The sequence below is a fragment of the Penicillium cataractarum genome (genome assembly GCF_028827025.1).
Source record: "Penicillium cataractarum strain IBT 29864 chromosome Unknown utg000008l, whole genome shotgun sequence".
In the NCBI taxonomy this organism is placed as follows: Eukaryota; Fungi; Ascomycota; class Eurotiomycetes; order Eurotiales; family Aspergillaceae; genus Penicillium; species Penicillium cataractarum.
The window spans coordinates 3,700,171-3,719,176 of NW_026622744.1; the positions used below are offsets into that span (position 1 = coordinate 3,700,171).

At 49.6% G+C, this 19,006-nt stretch overlaps 8 protein-coding genes across 8 annotated transcripts; 5 read left to right on the forward strand and 3 right to left on the reverse strand.

Annotated features, from left to right (window-relative positions):
- Positions 1-49: 49 nt before the first annotated feature.
- N7496_010426 (MID1 family protein) lies at positions 50-2,002 on the forward strand (the record flags this gene model as incomplete). Its single annotated transcript, XM_056703339.1, has 2 exons — positions 50-1,271; positions 1,335-2,002. 2 exons carry the CDS (start codon positions 50-52, stop codon positions 2,000-2,002), a joined length of 1,890 nt encoding a protein of 629 aa, XP_056552339.1.
- Positions 2,003-2,248: 246 nt separating this feature from the next.
- On the reverse strand, positions 2,249-3,463 carry N7496_010427 (CAZyme family GH35; the record flags this gene model as incomplete). Its single annotated transcript, XM_056703340.1, has 4 exons — positions 2,249-2,323; positions 2,385-2,726; positions 2,810-3,340; positions 3,422-3,463. 4 exons carry the CDS (start codon positions 3,461-3,463, stop codon positions 2,249-2,251), a joined length of 990 nt encoding a protein of 329 aa, XP_056552340.1.
- An 889-nt stretch (positions 3,464-4,352) lies between these two features.
- On the forward strand, positions 4,353-4,997 carry N7496_010428 (peroxiredoxin-like family protein; the record flags this gene model as incomplete). Its single annotated transcript, XM_056703341.1, has 1 exon — positions 4,353-4,997. The coding sequence occupies one exon, from the start codon at positions 4,353-4,355 to the stop codon at positions 4,995-4,997; it is 645 nt and encodes a 214-aa protein (XP_056552341.1).
- Positions 4,998-5,434: 437 nt separating this feature from the next.
- N7496_010429 (uncharacterized protein) lies at positions 5,435-7,117 on the forward strand (the record flags this gene model as incomplete). Its single annotated transcript, XM_056703342.1, has 4 exons — positions 5,435-5,858; positions 5,925-6,184; positions 6,234-6,349; positions 6,418-7,117. The coding sequence occupies 4 exons, from the start codon at positions 5,435-5,437 to the stop codon at positions 7,115-7,117; spliced, it is 1,500 nt and encodes a 499-aa protein (XP_056552342.1).
- Positions 7,118-11,081: 3,964 nt separating this feature from the next.
- Positions 11,082-13,217, reverse strand: N7496_010430 (putative Melibiase subfamily; the record flags this gene model as incomplete). Its single annotated transcript, XM_056703343.1, has 1 exon — positions 11,082-13,217. One exon carries the CDS (start codon positions 13,215-13,217, stop codon positions 11,082-11,084), a length of 2,136 nt encoding a protein of 711 aa, XP_056552343.1.
- Positions 13,218-14,181: 964 nt separating this feature from the next.
- Positions 14,182-15,220, reverse strand: N7496_010431 (uncharacterized protein; the record flags this gene model as incomplete). Its single annotated transcript, XM_056703344.1, has 3 exons — positions 14,182-14,312; positions 14,584-14,745; positions 15,025-15,220. The coding sequence occupies 3 exons, from the start codon at positions 15,218-15,220 to the stop codon at positions 14,182-14,184; spliced, it is 489 nt and encodes a 162-aa protein (XP_056552344.1).
- Positions 15,219-16,349, forward strand: N7496_010432 (uncharacterized protein; the record flags this gene model as incomplete). Its single annotated transcript, XM_056703345.1, has 1 exon — positions 15,219-16,349. The coding sequence occupies one exon, from the start codon at positions 15,219-15,221 to the stop codon at positions 16,347-16,349; it is 1,131 nt and encodes a 376-aa protein (XP_056552345.1).
- Positions 16,350-17,530: 1,181 nt separating this feature from the next.
- On the forward strand, positions 17,531-18,628 carry N7496_010433 (lytic polysaccharide monooxygenase auxiliary activity family 9 protein; the record flags this gene model as incomplete). The annotated part of the gene is made up of 1 exon (XM_056703346.1): positions 17,531-18,628. The coding sequence occupies one exon, from the start codon at positions 17,531-17,533 to the stop codon at positions 18,626-18,628; it is 1,098 nt and encodes a 365-aa protein (XP_056552346.1).
- Positions 18,629-19,006: the final 378 nt, after the last annotated feature.

The window sequence follows — 19,006 nt, forward strand, 5'->3', positions numbered from 1 at the left end:
TCTCCATGCGCAATCCCGCACCACAGGAACCCCCCCAAGTCAACTTTCCATGCGACAACAATACGCTGCCCTGCAGTACTTGCTGACTGCAACGGTCCTCGGCACACTTAATCCGCTCTTCACAGGCATCGTTCATGCCTCAACCAGCCATGCCGCGGACGTCTCCCACGAAACGGAGAGCAGCCTGATCGGCGGGCCGATCATCAGCGACGGGGCAGGTTTCCCCGTTGCGCTGGACTCGTTTAATGGGCTGGAGCTGCGAGATAATGTGGGCGAGGATGGGGAACCGGCCGAGCTGGACCTTGTGCGGAGGAATTATCCCAGTGATGCGAAGTCGCTGGGTAACAACCAGTTCCAGGATTCGACGTTGGAGGTTGGAGACATACAGTGGTTCTTCGTCACGAAGGAGGTGGTGAATGGGAAGCAGGCAACTACGATATCGACGTTACCCGCGAGTTTGAGTTCTCGGGGCGTGGAGGAGAATGACGATATCAAGCTTGAACTGCGCAAACGACAACAAGCTGAGCCCTTGGCTAAGCGTGACCAGACGACGGTCTATCTATCGCTGACGACGTGTCGCACGCCGACGTCTAATAGCAGTGACACGGTTCCCGGCTCATTCCCTCAATTAGAGATTTACTACTCGACGGACGAGTCGCTTGAAAAGCCCGGACCTGGCAAGGACGATAGCCTGCAGACAATGATCACCGCGGAGGGTGGTTACGCGACTGCTAATATCACGACCGACGGCGACATTTTCATCGGCGTCGTAGCACGCAACTCGACCACATTCTCTGGAGATTACCAATATCAAATTGCTGCATCTATCGATGCGCCCTTCCACAGCGTCCATAACGACTCATTCCTCTACTTCATCGATGCTGATGTTTCAGCCGCCTTGCTGGTCACTAATAACCTGACTCAGTCCGAGCCCAACTCGACAAATTACAAAGAATGGATGAAGCTGAGCCCGCCGTATACCATGTTCGCGCACAATATCAACAATACGGCGCTGGCAGGACTGGAGCGGTCATTTTGCGCGTTGGATCGGCTTTCAACGTTAGGTCGGATTAGCAATTCGACTGAGATGGGTATGACTTCTCGTGGATTGGGAAATAAGCCCAAGGAGCAGTTTTACATTACCGGGTTGAATCGGAGTTCGACGTACAATGGCATTCTTGCTATGGTTGGTAACTCGACTCAATCCGGGAATGGAATTATCGGCGGTGGTGGGTCTGTGTGGAAGGCGATGAATTTCTCCACGAAAGCAGGTACGCATTTTGAATAACCCGATGGCTACTCCACTATGATCTCTCTGCTAACAAGATTATCAGACGATAACTGCGCCGTACTCTTCAACCTAACCTTCTGCTCCGAAGTAGCTTACGCGGTCCCCGCAAACCCCAAACGCAAAAACGTCAGCGAACTCCGCACAATCTACGACACCTACGCCTCAGACTACTACAAAAGCTTCAACTACAGCCTCCAACAAGTCCAATGCTCCGCCGAACCCGAATCAATGTACTCCCTTGCCGTCGGCTGCGACGACTGCGCAGACGCCTACAAGCAATGGCTCTGCAGCGTCTCCATCCCCCGCTGCGAAGACTTCACCAAAGACGAATCCTACCTCCAAGTCCGCAACGCAGGCCAACCATTCATCAACGGCTCCTCTTTACCAGCTGAGAGCGTGTACCGACAAAGCGTCGTGACAAACTCGAGTCGCAATCCGCTTATCGATTCGCAGATCCAGCCCGGTCCGTATAAGGAGATTCTGCCTTGTCAGGATATTTGTTATACGCTTGTTAAGTCTTGTCCTTCGACGTTGGGCTTTGGGTGTCCCACGGGCCAGTGGTTGAATGCTAGTTATGGGTATCGGAATGGGGATGGCGATATTACTTGTAGTTATCTTGGGGCTGCGTATTATTTGAATGGTGGGGCTAGGGTTGTTGCTGGGTGGGGGGTTTGGGGGGTTGGTGTGCTTGTTTTGGGTTGGCTTTTGTAGATCTGGGCCCTGGTTGGGATATGTGTATATAGGGGGTTTAGATGCATTTTGAGCGTTGTTTTTTTGGATATGCATTTGGTTTTATTCTGTAAAGCCCCCACTATGGTTGTATGTACTGAGATCAGATGAGATAAAGTTTTTATCAAGTAAATGAATGGATATCTATCACAACGGAAAACTTGGCTTAGAGACTGTAATGTACCATGAAAGCCATCTTTAGTGAATTTCAAAGGTCCCAGATCTTTCTCATATTCCACCGTATAGTGCCCCGAAATCAGTCTCTTGACAATACTCGCGGAACGAAGTCATTTTCAGACCAAACTATAAAAGATGTCAACGATCACTCAGAATGATAATAAGATAACTAGCAGAATATAATTACCTTGTCTGGTCGCACAACGGTAGGGTCACTACCTTCGTAGCCAAATTCATGGGAAAATAGTACATTGTGAGCAAATTCGTGACCAAGACCTCCGGGGAGCAATTCACAGAATTTGTCGTAGGAAAGCTCTTCGTAGCTACCGGACTTGAAGCCTTGAGTTTCGCAAAAGATTCGAAGATAATCAGACCACGACACGTATTCCCCAACAGCAAACAAGTTGGTCTTAGGCTCAGACTCAGCAACTGCCTTGACGCAAGGACCGAAATCTTTACGAACGTGTCCGAACGGGATGCCCTTGTTGCCGGGGCCAATTCCTGCCATTCTCCAAGTTCCATCGGCTGCCTATGAAACAAGTCAATATCTCAAAATATGCTAGGGAGTGCGATTCAGAGAATCACCAGCTGTAACGAGTCATTTTTTCATACCCTTTTTGGTGTTGTAGGGAGTCCCCATGCCCAAGGGAGCTGGAAATAAATCGGCGCCTGAATCTGCGAGAATTTTCCAGCTAGCGCCGGGATGCTCTGTGCATAGATAGCGGCTTCTGCTTTGGAGTCCATGTGATAGAGCTCAGCGAACTTGCCGTTACTGGAATTCTTAGCATGAGCCATTGAGCTGAAGATATATCGGGAAAGGTTAGGAACAGTGGCCGCCGCATCGGCAATATTCTTTCCCTGCTTGAGCTCAACATCGTAGCAATATTCCACGAGCGTTTGGCCGAGCTTCTTCTTTTTGAGGCTTTCTGGATCCTTGAAGATTGTCCAGAAGTCGGTAACGCCGAAGATGATGTTGGCCCCCACGAAGGCTCGCTTCAAGGACTCCACATCGTCCAGATCACCCTTGACTATCTCAACCCCCTTCGTTTCCCATGACTTTGCACTATCAGAGGCAACGTTACGCGTCACACCGCGAATCTTCCAACCGGGACTCGAAAGGTAAGCGTCGGCAACAGAGCTTCCCTACAGCTTCGGTGTCAGTCAAGCTGGAAATTGAGCCTCGAATCAATGAAGCATATCCAAAGATCAACTTTCGAAACTCACTTGCACACCGGTAATGCCGAGAATAACGATAAGACGCGACATCGTGGAGCAAGGGGTTTTTTCCGAAGTACGAGAGTGATTATGAGCGAATCTGACGAAGGTGATGAAGATGAAGAAGAAGTGGATTTAACGAAAAGAATGATCCAAATTTTTTTGGTTTGGTGCAGTGGTCTTATGATCGGTGCGATGATAGATTCGAAATGTTCAATGGAGACCCCAAGCTCTCACCTAGTTAGCCTATCTTATATACTCTCGGCTCTCAGGTGTTTAAGGCTGAATAATGCGTGATTCGACATTTCTTCGCTGTGGTAATGCTATACGCTCGATTCATAATCAGTCTGTCCTTACCTGGTCACTTGATAAGATTCGAATGATCTAGATCAAATTATTCACGGAAATCCCTCGCGAATGTCGATACTGCATCACTTGTCTCTTGATCAATCGGAGGCGCTTAGCCCCTTTCCGCATGTGGAGTTAAAGAAACACCCACCCAATTTGGTAAGTCTGAACTCTAAAGTGCGCTAAGCTCTTAACCAAAGGGGGACCGACATCTGAATACGGTTAGGCTGAACCTACTCACTGGTTTCCTAATCGGGAACTTAGGCTCACATTACTTACATCCTAATCAACAACTATCCTATTATGAGCCAATTTACATCAGCCTTCTCTTTACCTGGCTTATCGGAATGGTATATCTGAGTCTTTGAAATTGCGCCAATTCGGACTTCGGCTTTCAAATTAATAATACAGGGTTGGCTTACCAGGTCCCGAGCATGGATGTGGGTGTAGCCAGTCGACAATATAAATATGAAGCCATTTCCCTTCTGATAGGATCAATTACTACACTCATCACATCACCAACTCTTTATCCAAGCATTCATTCCATTTAATCTCATCTTTTACCTTGGCAGACAGAGGTCTGACTATCAAGATGTCCCTCAACAAAGAACTTTCGACTGTCTACGAGCAGTTTCTTGAAACCGCCCCCAAGGAAGTGACCTCCGTCATTAACGACGCGGTTGATAATTTCAAAAGTGTCTATGACCCTGCTGGAGCAATCCAGCCGGGGAGCACCTTTCCGCAATTTCAGTTGACCGATGCGACTGGTAACAAAGTGTCACTGAGCGATCTTCTCGAGAAAGGCGCCATCCTGGTATCTTTCTACCGGGGTGAGTGGTGTCCGTTCTGCAACCTAGAACTGCGCGCGCTTCAAGCCCATTTGGACGAGTTTCACCAGAGAGGCGTTACCTTGGTTGCTGTGTCTCCGGAGCTACCTGACCAGTCTTTGTCCACGTCCGAGAAATTATCATTGAAATTCCCTGTGCTCTCCGACGTTGGCAATCAGCTGGCGAAGCAGCTCGGCCTGTTTTTCGCTCAGCCAGACTCTATGCGAACTGTTTTCGACAAGTTTGGTGTGGACTGGAAGCAGCGATACGGCAATGATGACCTGGGGGTTCCTGTACCTGCGACGATCCTTGTCGATCGAACGGGAATCGTTCGCAATACCTTTGTGAACCCTGAATACCGATACCGTTTGGAACCTGAGATTGCTCTCCAGTGGATTGACCAACTTTGATAGTTGCATTTGATGCGAATCCTCGTCATACTTGGCTTGCAACTTATTTTTGGCATGCAATTGTCTGCGACAGGGTGATTTATTAGGGTGGTTCTCGCTAGTTTGGTGTCGAGATCCTGGCAATCTGGCGGACCGTCGAGCCATGGCGCTTTGTCAACCACGAGAAGAAGAGTAAATGTCATGCTTTTTGTATTCATTTGTTGTTAGCCTCATGCCGTCTCGAATAAAAATAGTAGTTGACTTTTCGTATATTGCTCTGTAGAGAAGTTGCCTGGTAGCTAACGCGACCTCGAGCGTTCTCGTGTCGTGACTAATCCTGGCGGATATACAGTATCTCCTATCCCCGAGAAGCCTGCGACATCATTGACAGTCAGTCAGCACACGACTTTTGACAGCTCATTCGGACTGGCTGCGTGATCTTGTCACTGCAGGTGCATATGGATAACTTGGAGTGGAACGCCGGTGTCGCCGAGACACCGACACTGGATGCCCACACCACCACCCGTAGTCTGCAAGGACAACGAATGATGGCAAGAAAGCGGACAGGCTTCAAACCGTCGCCAGCTCAAGATCTCAAGTTTATAAATCTATCTCATCCAGATGACTTAAATCAACAGCATGAGGTACGAACGGAGATTCGTCGTCACGTCATGAAGGATATCGGCCAACGACGCAGGCGTCCACGACCTAAAGAAACCTCTTGGCGGGCCACTCAAACATCTTCTTCAGAATCAAGAGACTTTGAAATTTCTCAACCTCATGGAACAAATACAAGCACCATTTCGCCCAGATACAATCTGACCACGGTCGCTCAGTTCCCCATTGAGGCTGATACTCGCACCCTCGAACTTATGCACTTCCGTAAGCGTACCTAGCTTTCGTTGTGGTTCTGACTCGCCAGATTCACCAATACTAACTTCGAACTAGTCGTAACAGCTCCAGGCTACCAGCCACTCAAGTCCATTTGGATTGAGATAGCGCTATGCGACTCCGGGGCATTCCATGTGACTCTCGGCAACGCAGCTCATGCTTTGTATCAGATTAGTGGCGATGACAGAGTGAAATCTTCGGAGGCTTTGAGTCACTTTGGAGTTTCAACAAGGATATTAAGACACCGCCTTAATAACCACACGGAGAGTACCAGCAAAGGGGTCATCGCCAATATATTGGGGCATATCTGTCTCGCTGTATGTGCTACTTTCTCGAAACTGAGCTCCTGACTGACTCTTTTGGAAGATAAGAAGCGATAATTGGGATGGTTGGAGTATCCATATGAATGGCTTGGGTCTCATAGCGAACGCTCGTGGCGGATTCGCCGATCTCGGAGATCAGATGACCCTTCTAATACTGCTGTGAGTGCTCTGGAATTTGGCATTCCTTGGGAATCACTTCTTATTCATCCTGATTAATCTTCACAAAGGTACGACTTAGCTGGCTCTATGGCCTTTGACTCGAATCCGCGATTTGAGCTTCCACCACAACTCGTCGGTATATCCCATAGATATGCGAGACAACCCGCCCCCCGATTACAAGCCTTACTTATCCAGCCCATGTCCGCTGCATTCCTTCATGCTGGTCAAGCATTGATTATGGTCTCCTCAATTGCGGATGTCATCAACATGAATAGCCGCAGTGCATCATTTTGGAAGAAAGATCTCGATGCGATCCGGTTGATCGGCCCCTGCATTCACTTTTTACTTTCAATGCCAAGACCCCCCAGTGATTTCATGAATATATCTGACTCAGAAGATCTTGTCGTGAGAGAAGTGGTTCGGCTTACCTGTCTTTTGCTCATGTCGAAACTAAAGGAATCATTTGCGTTCCCCCCAAACGAGCAAGAATTACTACATGCTAGGCTTGCTGACTTTTTCACTAAGCATGTCGAGATACTTGGGAAAAAGTATATTGAGCTGAAAGTTTGGGCTCTTGTCACTCTTGCATTACTGCGATACCATGACGGCAAAGATGTCTATGTCCAGCAGATGAACAGGGAAATGCTTGCAATGAATAAAATGACACCATCTGAATTTATTGATATCGCAAGAGATATTATCTGGATCGATTTCTTGATGTCGCCATTTTCAGAAGATCTTGCGGCAGATATGAACCCCTTTGTTTGATCCGAAGGAACCTACTGAGCTAATTTCGGCATATCCGTCAATCGTTGGTGGAAGAACCAGAAATCTAAAGTTAGTTGCACGCCTCTATCTTCAAATTCTTCCTTTTCAATTTCTGCGGACTGCAGTCCAAGAGCCAAGCAAAGCAAAACACTCACCAAAAAAAGGGTCGATAAAATTGGAGCAAAAACTTTAGACGAAAGTAAAAGACAGGCTTAGAAACAAGCATAAAATTACAGAAAATTTTAATGCATACAACAGCAGGAATTGTCATGTGGTCACGTACCAACTTGACATCCAATTCATGGGTGGTATTTATGCACCTCATCCGCCTCATGCGAGTGTAGCTATCTCTCTTGATCAAGATTAGTGGACAAAATTAAATTACGAGACGATTTTCTGGCTTCCTGTTGAGTCTCAGTCCTCCTATTTCAAGGTCAATAGTAACACACTTACCATTAGACATGTATCAGGATGGGTTTCTTTTATCAGGTTTGTATAACGCGTGAATCCTACTAAGTTCGCTTCTAGCTTCACGCCGTATCCTATATGCTTTCTTTACTTTCTTCTATCTTAGCAATGGCTAGGCTGGTGGAAAAGATGGGATCTTAGTAGACGATAGGTTAAGAAAGCTGGGAGGAAGCTAGTAATGGTGGGAAGGTGAATGACATGATAAAATGATGTTCCTTAATTATATAGCTGGATTTAGCTGCCTCAGTGTCACAGACTCGGATATCTAAACCCAAATCCTACTTGACAGCGATAACGAGACCGTTAAGCTATATTATAACAAAACTTTGAAGGGGTTACAGCGTTGATTGCGAAGCGCGGGGGACCGCCGGTAAAGTCTTCGGTGGTCTCGCTCGACAACCTTGGAAAAAAACGAGGTTAAAGTAGACCCTGTCGTGTTACACACCTCCTTGCTGTGAGGTAGCCCAAGACTCAACACCACCCCCACCGGAGAAATGTCAGAATTGAGCCCTTTCCGCGGATGCCAGATTCTCACCAGACCTTGGAATGGTGTTCGTGAACGTAGTGACCGTCGTCCGCCATCGCCCCCACACCCAAATTCCGGCCTCCCCTGTTGCGGAAAATCCGGGGTCTGGGGTACTTTGTTTTTCTTTTTTTCCTTTTTTTTTTTTTTTTCCATTGAGTAACTGGCGGACATGGCTAGATCCTCACGCATGCAAGGAGAGCATTGCTTCATAATAAGGCCGTCGATCTCATTCCCTTAAAATTCATAATTTCTCGTCCTATCTCTCTTGTTTAAACCGTCGCTCTTAGTATCTGAATCATCAATCGTCGATCTACATCTCGTTCAGTGTGACGATGGAAACTGGAACGAAAGAGCTTCATTCTGTGGAGCACGATGAGAAGGTCGACTCCGACTTGGGCAAATCCAATGCGGACATTACCCTTGGGACGAGAGGTATCTGGGAGGCGACGCTCGCAGAAGCCCAGGCTGCCAATGCCCACGAGCACTCCCTGACCGTACGCCAAGCTCTCAAGTCGTACCCATGGGCAGTAATGTGGGCGTTGACCATCTCCATGTCCATCATCATGGAGGGCTACGACACCATCCTCATCGGATCGCTATACGCATATCCTAGCTATGCGCGCGAATTTGGCACTGTCGATGAAAGCACTGGTCTGTATCAAATCCCCGCGGCATGGCAGAGTGCCATGGGGAGTGGGCCACAAGCCGGTGCAATCATTGGCGCTCTAGTCAACGGCTTCGTGATTGCACGTTTTGGTTATCGACCGGCTTTTATCAGTGGCTTAACACTGATGGCTGCATTTGTTTTCGTCTCTTTCTTCGGCTTTTCGGTCAGGCTTCAGGCTGTGGGGCAGATTCTATGCGGGTAAGCAAAGCCATCCATTATCACTGGAATCGCGGTGTAGCTCACCGTAGTAAGGTAAATATCACGGTTAACTCGAACCTTTTCTAGTATCCCTTGGGGTATCTTTGCTACGATTGGTCCCGCGTACGCTTCGGAGGTCTGCCCCCTGCCCCTCAGAGTATACCTCACGGCATATACAAACATGTGCTTTGCAACTGGTCAATTCATCGGGGCTGGCGTTCTCCAGAGCTTTCTCAACCGCCAAGACAACTGGGCCTGGCGTGTTCCGTTTGCCCTGCAATGGGTGTGGATCCCTTTCCTGGCCGTCGCAGCTTTCTTCATGCCTGAGTCTCCGTGGTACCTCGTGCGACAGGGAAAGTACGCCGAGGCCGAAAGGAGTGTTCTCCGTTTGATGGCGGATCATGAAAAGCCCCAAGCGAGATCGTTGGTAGCGCTGATGATTCACACTAACGACCTCGAGCGCGACATCTCGGCTGGCACGTCGTACTTGGATTGCTTCAAATCTACGGACCTACGGCGAACGGAAATCGCTTGCGTCGCCTTCCTCGGCCAGATCACCTGCGGCGCCCAATTCGCCTACTCCGCTACATACTTCTTCCAACAAGCCGGTCTCAGCTCTGACGACTCTTACAAATTGAATCTCGGAGGTACTGGCATCGCTTTCCTCGGTACTATTGCATCGTGGTTCCTGATGAAGCGTTTCGGCCGGCGAACGCTTTATCTGACTGGCATGGGCGGCATGTGCCTCTGGTTGTTCATCATCGGCGGCCTAGCTATTGACACGACCAACCAATCTGTTAAATGGGTCCAGTCAGCGCTCTGCATTATCTGGCTGTTGATGTTCTCCCTTATGGTTGGACCAGTTGGCTGGGCCATCCCTGCCGAGATGTCGTCTACTCGTCTGCGATCAAAGACCATTGTGCTTGCCCGAAATACCTACTATCTCGGACAAATCGTCGCCAACGTCATCCAGCCCTACATGATGAACCCCGAGGCGTGGGATTGGAAAGGTGTGTTTTATACTACACTCAATGTCTCCCCCCAAATGAAACGAGTATGATCTCACTGATATCTGTAAAATCAGGAAAAACCGGTTTCTTCTGGCTCGGATTTGCGTTCCTCACCTTGTTCTGGGGTTTCTTCCGCCTGCCCGAAACCAAGGGCCGGAGCTACGAGGAACTCGATCTCATGTTTGATGCCAGAGTCGCCACCAGGAAGTTCAAGAACTACCACGTGGATGCATATGACAGCAACCGGGAGAATCTTGTGCAAGAAGTTTGAAAATGGTCGCATCCGGAAGATGTTTGCGGTGAATGCCAGCGACACGTCGAAACAGGTATCTTCAGTGGGAGAAACATAGGAAAAACGATCAATTACACGATCTTTAAGTAAAGAGTGTAACCCCTCGATGAATAAGATACTCGATGAATATGGGGCCAACCACCCGATTTTTCAGCAAACATTCTGATTATTCTCACCATAACAATGATAATTTTCGTATTACACGCGACCTCAAAATCCCTGTACTTAACAAGACGAAAGCATCTTCTCGCTTTATCGCGCCAAATCGACTCGATAGTATGGAATGTATGCTGATCAGCTTAGGCAATTGGGTGTAGACTCTCTGGAGAGGACGATACGATGGTAAGAAAGTACCATGAAAGGTCAAGGAATCCTCTGAACTGCAGCAAAAACCTTCCACTCCTCAAGGTAAAGCTGATTTTTTAACATTGCGGGGTTGTCTGTTCTTTGCTGCGTTGGATAACATATCGTTTCTCAATGCTAAAAAACTTCCCGTTTAAGGAAATCGCGGCTACGGATTACCAGTGAGTACAGACTTTGAACTCTCGTGAGATCAGGTTCAGTAGCGAGGACTGTCATTGAACTTCGTAAAAGTGATCAAGGGCAGGGAAGATTAATGAACTCGCCCTTTTATAGTTGGGGAAGACTAGTCGAGATGGGCTGGTGATACAGACAATACTTTGATTTCAAACGCTTTAGACTGAGGGCACACCAAGTCAAAAACTGAATACTTTCTATCTATATCATCTACCATAACTTCTGATTAGCGTCCATATCTATCTGAATCTCTGATAGAGCTACCTTCACGCCTCTGTGATGCGGAAGAGTCGTGCACACATGGTCTTTGGAAGCGTGACGTCCAAAACACCGTCATCGGAGCACCACTTAGTGTCCACAGAGCCACTACGAGGGAATAGAAGCGCCACCCTGCTTGATCTCCCCTTCAGGTCTAGAATGGGTATTCTAAAGCTCTCAGGGCCGCGGCGACGCCAGACTGCCAGGTACCTGGAGGAACCATCCTCCGAAACCATGCCGAGTGAAAGCCATTCGTCGTCCCATCCAGGAAGGCCCAAGGGCCAAAAGGCCTGAGCACGCGGGAGTTCATCACGATAGGATTTATACACCCGAATAGACTCGGCAATCAGCTCCAGCTGATGGTGGTTCAGTCCTGGTATGTTGCCGCTGAGGTACATCCTTCCGAGCATGCTGTTGACAAGCGTCAGGGCATTCAGTTCATCATCGTACTCCGGCTGGGGATACGACCAGCTGCCACTCTGCTCCGGAGTAACGGCAGTCGGGACGGCAGCGGAGATGGCGCAGTAGAGCGCCGGGTCTTGCTGGTCACTGGTAGACTGTAGCGAGTGTGTGGCCAGCATGGCATAATCCATGCGCTGGGCGCCGCTAGAACAGCTCTCGATGACCAGGCCAGGATAACGATCGTAAAGCTCGTTCACCCAGAGGATATACGCCCGGTTGTGACCGAGCTGGCCCATACCCGTACTGAATGCGTCTATGTCTGTTCCTTGGGTGACTTCAATGTTGTAGTCGAACTTGAAATAGCCCACGCCGTAGTCCACGACTAACTTCCGGATTACTTCGTGCATCCGTTGTCTAACCACAGAGTGGCGGTAATCTAAGTGATACCGACCCCTCTCTTCGACTCGGACTCCGCACTCGTGGAAGAAGCACTCGTCCGGCAATTCTCTGGCGAGTTTGTTCCGGACGCCGATGACCTCGGGCTCTACCCATACACCAGGCACGATTCCCTTGGCCCGGATGGCATCCAAGAGCGCCTTGAAGCCCGAAGGAAAACGCTTCTTAGATGGTTCCCACTCTCCAACGTCGTCCCACCAGTTTGAGTCGTCTGCATACCAGCCAGCATCGATGACAAAATATTCAACGCCCAATTTCGAGACTGGTTCTAGTAAGGCTAGGAGTTTTCCCTCCGTCGGGTCTCCCATGAGACAGTTCATGTAGTCATTGAAGATGACGTGGAGCTTCCTATTGTCCTCGTGGTCCCTACTGATCTTGCGTCGGTAGCTGGTAAGAGCCGCGAAGGCCGACTGGGTACTATCGAGAACGTGGCAGACAGAGACAGGCACAGACGTGAAGGATTCTCCGGGTGTAAGCTCTTCTCTCCAGCTGTGATTCCGCGCGGTAGGACCAGAAGCGGCGAGGTATATGCTGTCATGGTAGTCGCCAATCTCCCACCTCCATGAGCCGTTGGATTCAACTTGCCAGAGCCAGGTCTCCGGGGAGGTGGGATTCTTTCGCGACAAAAGTCCCATGGGGAGGAAGCTACCGGTGGAGAAGGATCCAGCGTTAGACAGAGAAAACTGAGCAAGCGTGCCGTGGTGACCTTCGTTCAACTCCATCACACCAGCGCCTCCGAGCCCGACACTGGCTAGAGTTCGGGTTGTCCACTGGGCCTCTCTAAACCATGAGTTGTTGGAAAAGAGAAGGTCGTAGTCCCGCTCCCATGACTCGGATCTAGCAGTCAAGCCGCCGATTACTGCAGAAGATATCTGAGACACGATCACATTCGAGCTGGATCGGTTGACAATTGTCGAAACCATCCGGATAACCGGCAAGCCGACGAAGGCCGACAGGCAGACGGTAACTTCGAGGTTCGTGATAGAGTCGCAAACTACCACTTCGAGTGTCTTTTGGCCAGCGACCTCAGTTTCCTGGTGCGACTGATACTGGAGTCGACGTGACGTCTTACTACCAATCAGGGACTTGGAGGACTTCACCGTTCCATTCCCCTCGCCGGCGATCCTGACCTCCACGAGGGGAAGATAGGGATCACTAGAGAGCCGAGAAAGTGGTTCGGTGGGGGTAGCTCCTTTCGGCAGAAGATCCTTGAGTCGAACGACACCATCGCCATCGACAATCAGATGGACTTGCACGGCATCCGTATGGAAGTGAATATCTCGCATGTTTGCCGGCATCAGCTTTCTGCAATCTGGCTTGAATCTTTGCTATGTTGGTGACGTATTGTAAAAAACCAAATCTTAAATGCAGGGATGGCCTTCATATTGTCCAGTCGGGCACAAGTGTTCGCCTTTTAGCTGGGGCAGCTCATGTGGAAACCCCGATGTGCGAGGCCTTCCCGGAGGGGCAAAAGGATATTGTCCGACTGAGCGCCACCGGGGAACTTCCTAAGTTGGACAGAGCAGGAAGCAACCTATGAGGAATCAGAATAAGGCGAGGATTATTGTCAACCCGATCGAATTCACTCGGGTTACCGGTGTTCTGCTAGCCATATCGACTCCATCCCTAGCATGATAGACGGCTGTTATCCAATCATCTTCGACCGGAGTTTAACCTAAACGTTTCTCCGGCATGGCGTTTCCACGTTGATCATAATCCCGGGCTGCCCCGGGCTAAACCTTGACAATTAGAGTGACCAGCGAGTGTGGAGAATTGTACGGGGAGGTTGTGGGGGTTGAGCGCGGGGTAGCGAAATGTGGGGTTAGCCATTGGCAAACTACGCGGAAATTGATCGTGGGGGCTTGACGGAATTTAGAAACATAGTGCTTGAGCGACACACAGATTCAGGAACTCGGAATTGAAGATTCGCTGACGACAATGGTCGGCTCACCATGGACGATGGGGGCGTAAGGAGGGACGAGGCCGAGGAGAGGGCTCCGGGTTATGAGACCATATCCACCTACTTAAGCTCGATAGGATTCATTTCCTGACACCCCTGGTCAAATTCCGGACCATTTCTACACGGATATGTCCTTCCGGAACAACCGAGCTGGAGGCTCGCACTTGCCAGCGCCATCCAGAGGCTGGCTGTTTGGAGAAGCTGAGTTCCAGGGGCGATATCAATCAATGCTGTCCGAATATCGAACCGTACGCAAGTATCGTGCTGATTTCCAGGTACTCATTGCGGATCTATACGGCTTCGACTTTACCCAACCCGACAATGCGACTGTTGCCGGCGACAACGGTGACTGGAGCTCGATGGATCAGTTCTTTGAAGTTCTCCTCGGCCAGATGATCAGTGATGACATGGTTGAGGGCGTCTGTTTCGACATGTGGAACGAGTGCGATGACTCTGAATTCATGAAAGCTGGTTTAGACCGCTGGCTAGATTACTGGGGCCGTGCAGTCCATACGATCCGGTACGTCGTTTTACACTCTTTCTCTCTTCCTGCTCCGGCTCTGGTAAATCCTTGACCTGCTTCATTCTTGATGAATTCGTTTATGGACTTGAATCACTAAATACCGGTATAACCCTGAACAGAAATAACTTCCCCAACGCCCATATTACTGGCCCGTCGTATGGTCACCTACCCGAATTTGCTGGTGATGTGTTGAATTTGTTTACCGAATGGGCTTCATCGTGGCAAACAACAGCGTGCCGGATGCGGCCTCGGTGCATTTCCTCTACGATGACAGTGACCTTGCAACCTCGATTAGCACTATGCAGGGCATTCTGAAGGACGCAGGCATTGACTACACCGTACCGTTCATGATCAATGAGTATGGCGCTCTTTACCAAGAAGCACCTGCGGGTATCTCGTGACAAATCTCCCAGCTCGAGCGCAATGAAGCCTGGGGTCTTACGTCAAGCTGTCCTGGCGAGGGCGAAATTCAGGACTATCTAGCCAACATGATTGGGAAGGCCGACGTCTACATAAACTATAACGCTACAGATGCGAACTACTGGCCCTGTCAGCTCTTCCCAGTGTACCGGTACTATGGAACCAATATGACTGGCTATCGCGTGCGAACCAGGGAGACTGCAGACATCAGGGGCGACGCGTTCGCGGTGGTCGACCCTGACCAGCGCATTGTGCGCATCCTTACCGGTACCCGTGCGGCGAGCGGGCCTTGGAGCATTGTCGTCAACAGCATGGAGGCTCTGGGCTTTGCCTCTGCTGGGGGAGATCGTAGATGAAGAATTCAGGTGGGAGATGATGACAGACATGCGAACAGTTCTGATGAATTCTATTAGACTCACAAAAGACCCACAAACAGTTCGCGACGCACTTGAAGAGCTTCACATACGGAGCTATATCCGACCATCAGTCTCCAACTTTGGACGAATAATCATCATACATTCCTTAATTGAGTGGAATTGGCAGATCCAACGCTTTTACAGCAACAAGCTGTCACAGTTGACTCCGAAAGCAGCACGGAAGCCTCCTGGCAGCATTTGCAGCGCATCATCCGCAGCACCTTATCCAGCCTCCATTCCACAGATCTTGGCATGGAGAAACAATGCCCGTGGCTGCCTCGACGTGCTGCACTGGGAAGCCCTCGGCATTTCGTCCAAGACAGGAGGCATAGAAAGCCCGCTATTCCTAGTCCTGCACCTGGCCCGCCTCATCTTGCTCACCCCCGTATCCCATCTTAGAACCCTTGCAGAATACCGCTGCAATCACGGTGCCAGTGGCACGTGTGAACCTCGGACCTTGCCGAATGAGGATGTGTCAGTGGTGCGTTACTGGTTCACCTACGACAAGTACAAATGTCGCTTGGCCGTGTTGCACGCCGGTGCCATTTATTGGCACATCCGACGTTATTCCTCTGACGCTATTCTCCAACCGTTCGCGCCGTTCCTAGCAACGTTAGTCCTATGGACGTACGCCACCTGCTCTTCTGCGAAAGCGTCTAGCCCCCAGATACCCCCGGCGGGCCTCGAGGGCGGCTCTGGCCCGAACCTGCATGCCGGGTCGGTCGCTGGTGACGGCAACGCCACGACGACGAGAAATCACCGTGGCTGGATCGGCGCTGATCCCATACCCGATGAAATGAATGAGCTTTCGTCAGGGTCGGATAGCGATACATCTGACTGTTCAAATTCTCCACCTCGGGCACCAAGCTTCATGCACCTTGATCGGCCTTTCGATGACGAGCTTGCGCAGCATTTTATTCGCTTGGCGGACACCATGCAAGCGTCCGTCGACAGAGTTGGGGACCTTTGTACAACCGTTCCAGCAGGTGTTCTTAAGGAGGGCAGTCGTCTCCTTCGGGAGAAATTCCGCAAATGGGACGTATCGAAGACCTATGCTACGACGCTGGAAGATCTCATGCTGCCTAACCCATTGAGCTAATTGTCGTACGGTGTACATATACGTAAATTGACTCAAGAGGCTTACCTATAATAGGATAGGGCCTGAATCATAGTCCCAATGGGCTGAAGAGACACTGTAGGTAGGAGTATTCCGAGTTAAAGTGGAGGTGGGGGATTTCATACTCAGGTCTGTCAAGCGGTAGCCCGATTGGCCAACAGGAGACTATCCGTACGTTACAAGGCCCATATTGTGTGCAATTTGGTTAGATTGGCTTGGCAGGGATGGGCAGAGGTGGGCAGGCATGTGCTGGCGTAGTTGGCAAATCCCGTTCGACATTTTAGCACGGTAATATAGACCGACTCGCATCCGGTCAAAGCAGCATGCCCCCACGACAGGCAGACACATCTACGTGTTGGTAACTCGGTACTTGTTGTGATGTCTCCTGCCAGTGAAGCCAAGTTCTGCCCAGGAAGAGGATGTGGAGTGAAATGGTTGTGTCGTGGTTGTTGTCCCCTCAACCCGTACAGTAAAGTAGAGTGACTCCTCCAGACCCCATTCGCAGTGAGAGGCTTTTTTTTTTAAAAAAGACTGTCGCGTCGATAAATTTCCTGAGTCATTATGGCTATGCTTGAGATCGTTCTACTGATTCATGATTCTTAAAACGAACTAATCTAGAAACCTTTAGTCGGGTAGTTTTCGGCAATGGCTTTAGCGTTGTTTTTAACCGACGACCCTGACGCTAAATCATGAACATCATTCTATGGTCCTCCCCCCAAGCACAAAATTTTCATTAGCTCTCTAACGCTACCAGTAATGCACAGGGTAAGTTGGATACTTATCAAGGGACCCAGTTAAATTAAGGAACTATCCTATCACTGGGAGCCAATCAACTCCACTTCTCTGCCTAGCTCCCCATTGCCAAGACACACGCCTTACAACTGATACCTTTACTGTTTCAATTATGAGCGCTTATGTCTAAGCGAGCATGATTATGGGTACATCGATTTCGGAAAATCCAGAGTTCATTCTGTATGATTAAGGCTGACAATAATAACCAAGTAATGTTTGCAGTGCACAAGGATATTAAATAGCAGCAAGCCGCACCCCAGACTTAAGAGCTATAAGCCCTACACTCGTTTTGCTTGTCGGATAGTCGTTCCTTTCTTTTATTTAGCATTCTTGTCAACGCTGGCGCTTGATAATATCCTTCCTTCTTGACAATGCGGTTCCAAGTTCACCTTGCAGTTGCCTTCTCCTTGTCCTCGATCCCAGGTACCTTGGGTCACTATTTTTTCCCGTACTTTATCCACAACGGCAATGTCACCGAGTACTACGAGTATGTACGTGAAGACACGCAGGGCTACATGCCCTGGAAAGGGAACTACAACAACGACGACTTCCGCTGCAACACGGGCTCTTTCCAGTACGCCAGTCAGACCGACGTCAACAAAGTGAAAGCAGGTGACCAGATCGGGTTCGGCACAGACTTTGGCGCTTTGATCGAACACCCCGGTCCTATGCAGGTGTATCTGTCAAAGGCTCCAGGAGATGTTCATGATTATGATGGCTCCGGTGACTGGTTCAAGATTTGGGAGCTCGGCCCGACATCTTTTGGCAATGATGGCATTCAATGGGGTGTGACTGGTAGGTCGGACTTTACCTTCACCCTGCCAAAGGAGACTCCTGCCGGTCAATATCTCGTTCGGATCGAACACATCGCGCTTCATGGGGCTGGGGAGTTTGGCGGTGCTGAATTTTATTTCAACTGCGCACAGATCGAGGTTGAGAGTGATAGCACGGAAACTCCGGGTCCAGTCGTCAAAATTCCCGGTGTTTATACTGGATATGAGCCTGGTATTTTGTTTTACATGTACCGCGACTATTGGAGGAACTATACCATGCCTGGTCCCAACGTCTGGCCACTCAGTATCGGTAGCTCCATTTACGCTGAGGGCGTCACTGGCACGCCCACGGGCACTTGGTCGGCCCCAGCTGTGACTCCTATGATTGGGTCTGCAACGGCCACATCTAGTAGCCAAGTCCAGTCTGGATACTCTACCCCGTTGGCTGCGTCGCAGAGGGCCCAATCTCCCTCTAGCAGTGTCTCCGCCATGCCTGTGGTGACATCTGAGGCTGCAGCCGAGACCACGCCTGCCCTGAGCTCCTCTACTCAGATCATCGATGGCAGTTGTGGGACAGTCACGATTACTACCACCACCACCGTTTCTGAAGATTCTCTTACCACGACGGCGAGTGGTTGCATTCCTGATAGGATCACGACTACAACCACAGTCACGGTCTTTCCAACTGGTAATTAATCACACTACTAGCATACAGAAAAGTGTTAGAGGTTTTAATCGAAACTCGAAATTCCAGTCAGGGGTATCTTGGGATGAACTCCGTGTTATATTGGATGAACTGTTGTTGGGGTCTGCCTTTTGGCTAATTCATCCATTGTATACCATATTTATTACTTTTCTTTGCAAGATGGTCACATCCATTCGCTATAGTTCGTGCCAATATTGCGTATTTACACCAACATTTGACAGTTATCTCTATCCTGAACAACCCCTTGATAGGTCGAAGCCACGGTGACCACTCCTCAAGGCCGGTGGACTTAATTTCGAAGTCAAAACACTCCATATCGTCACCTTCCAGAGGATTATAGTCACTATACCATAATATGGCCAGGTCCC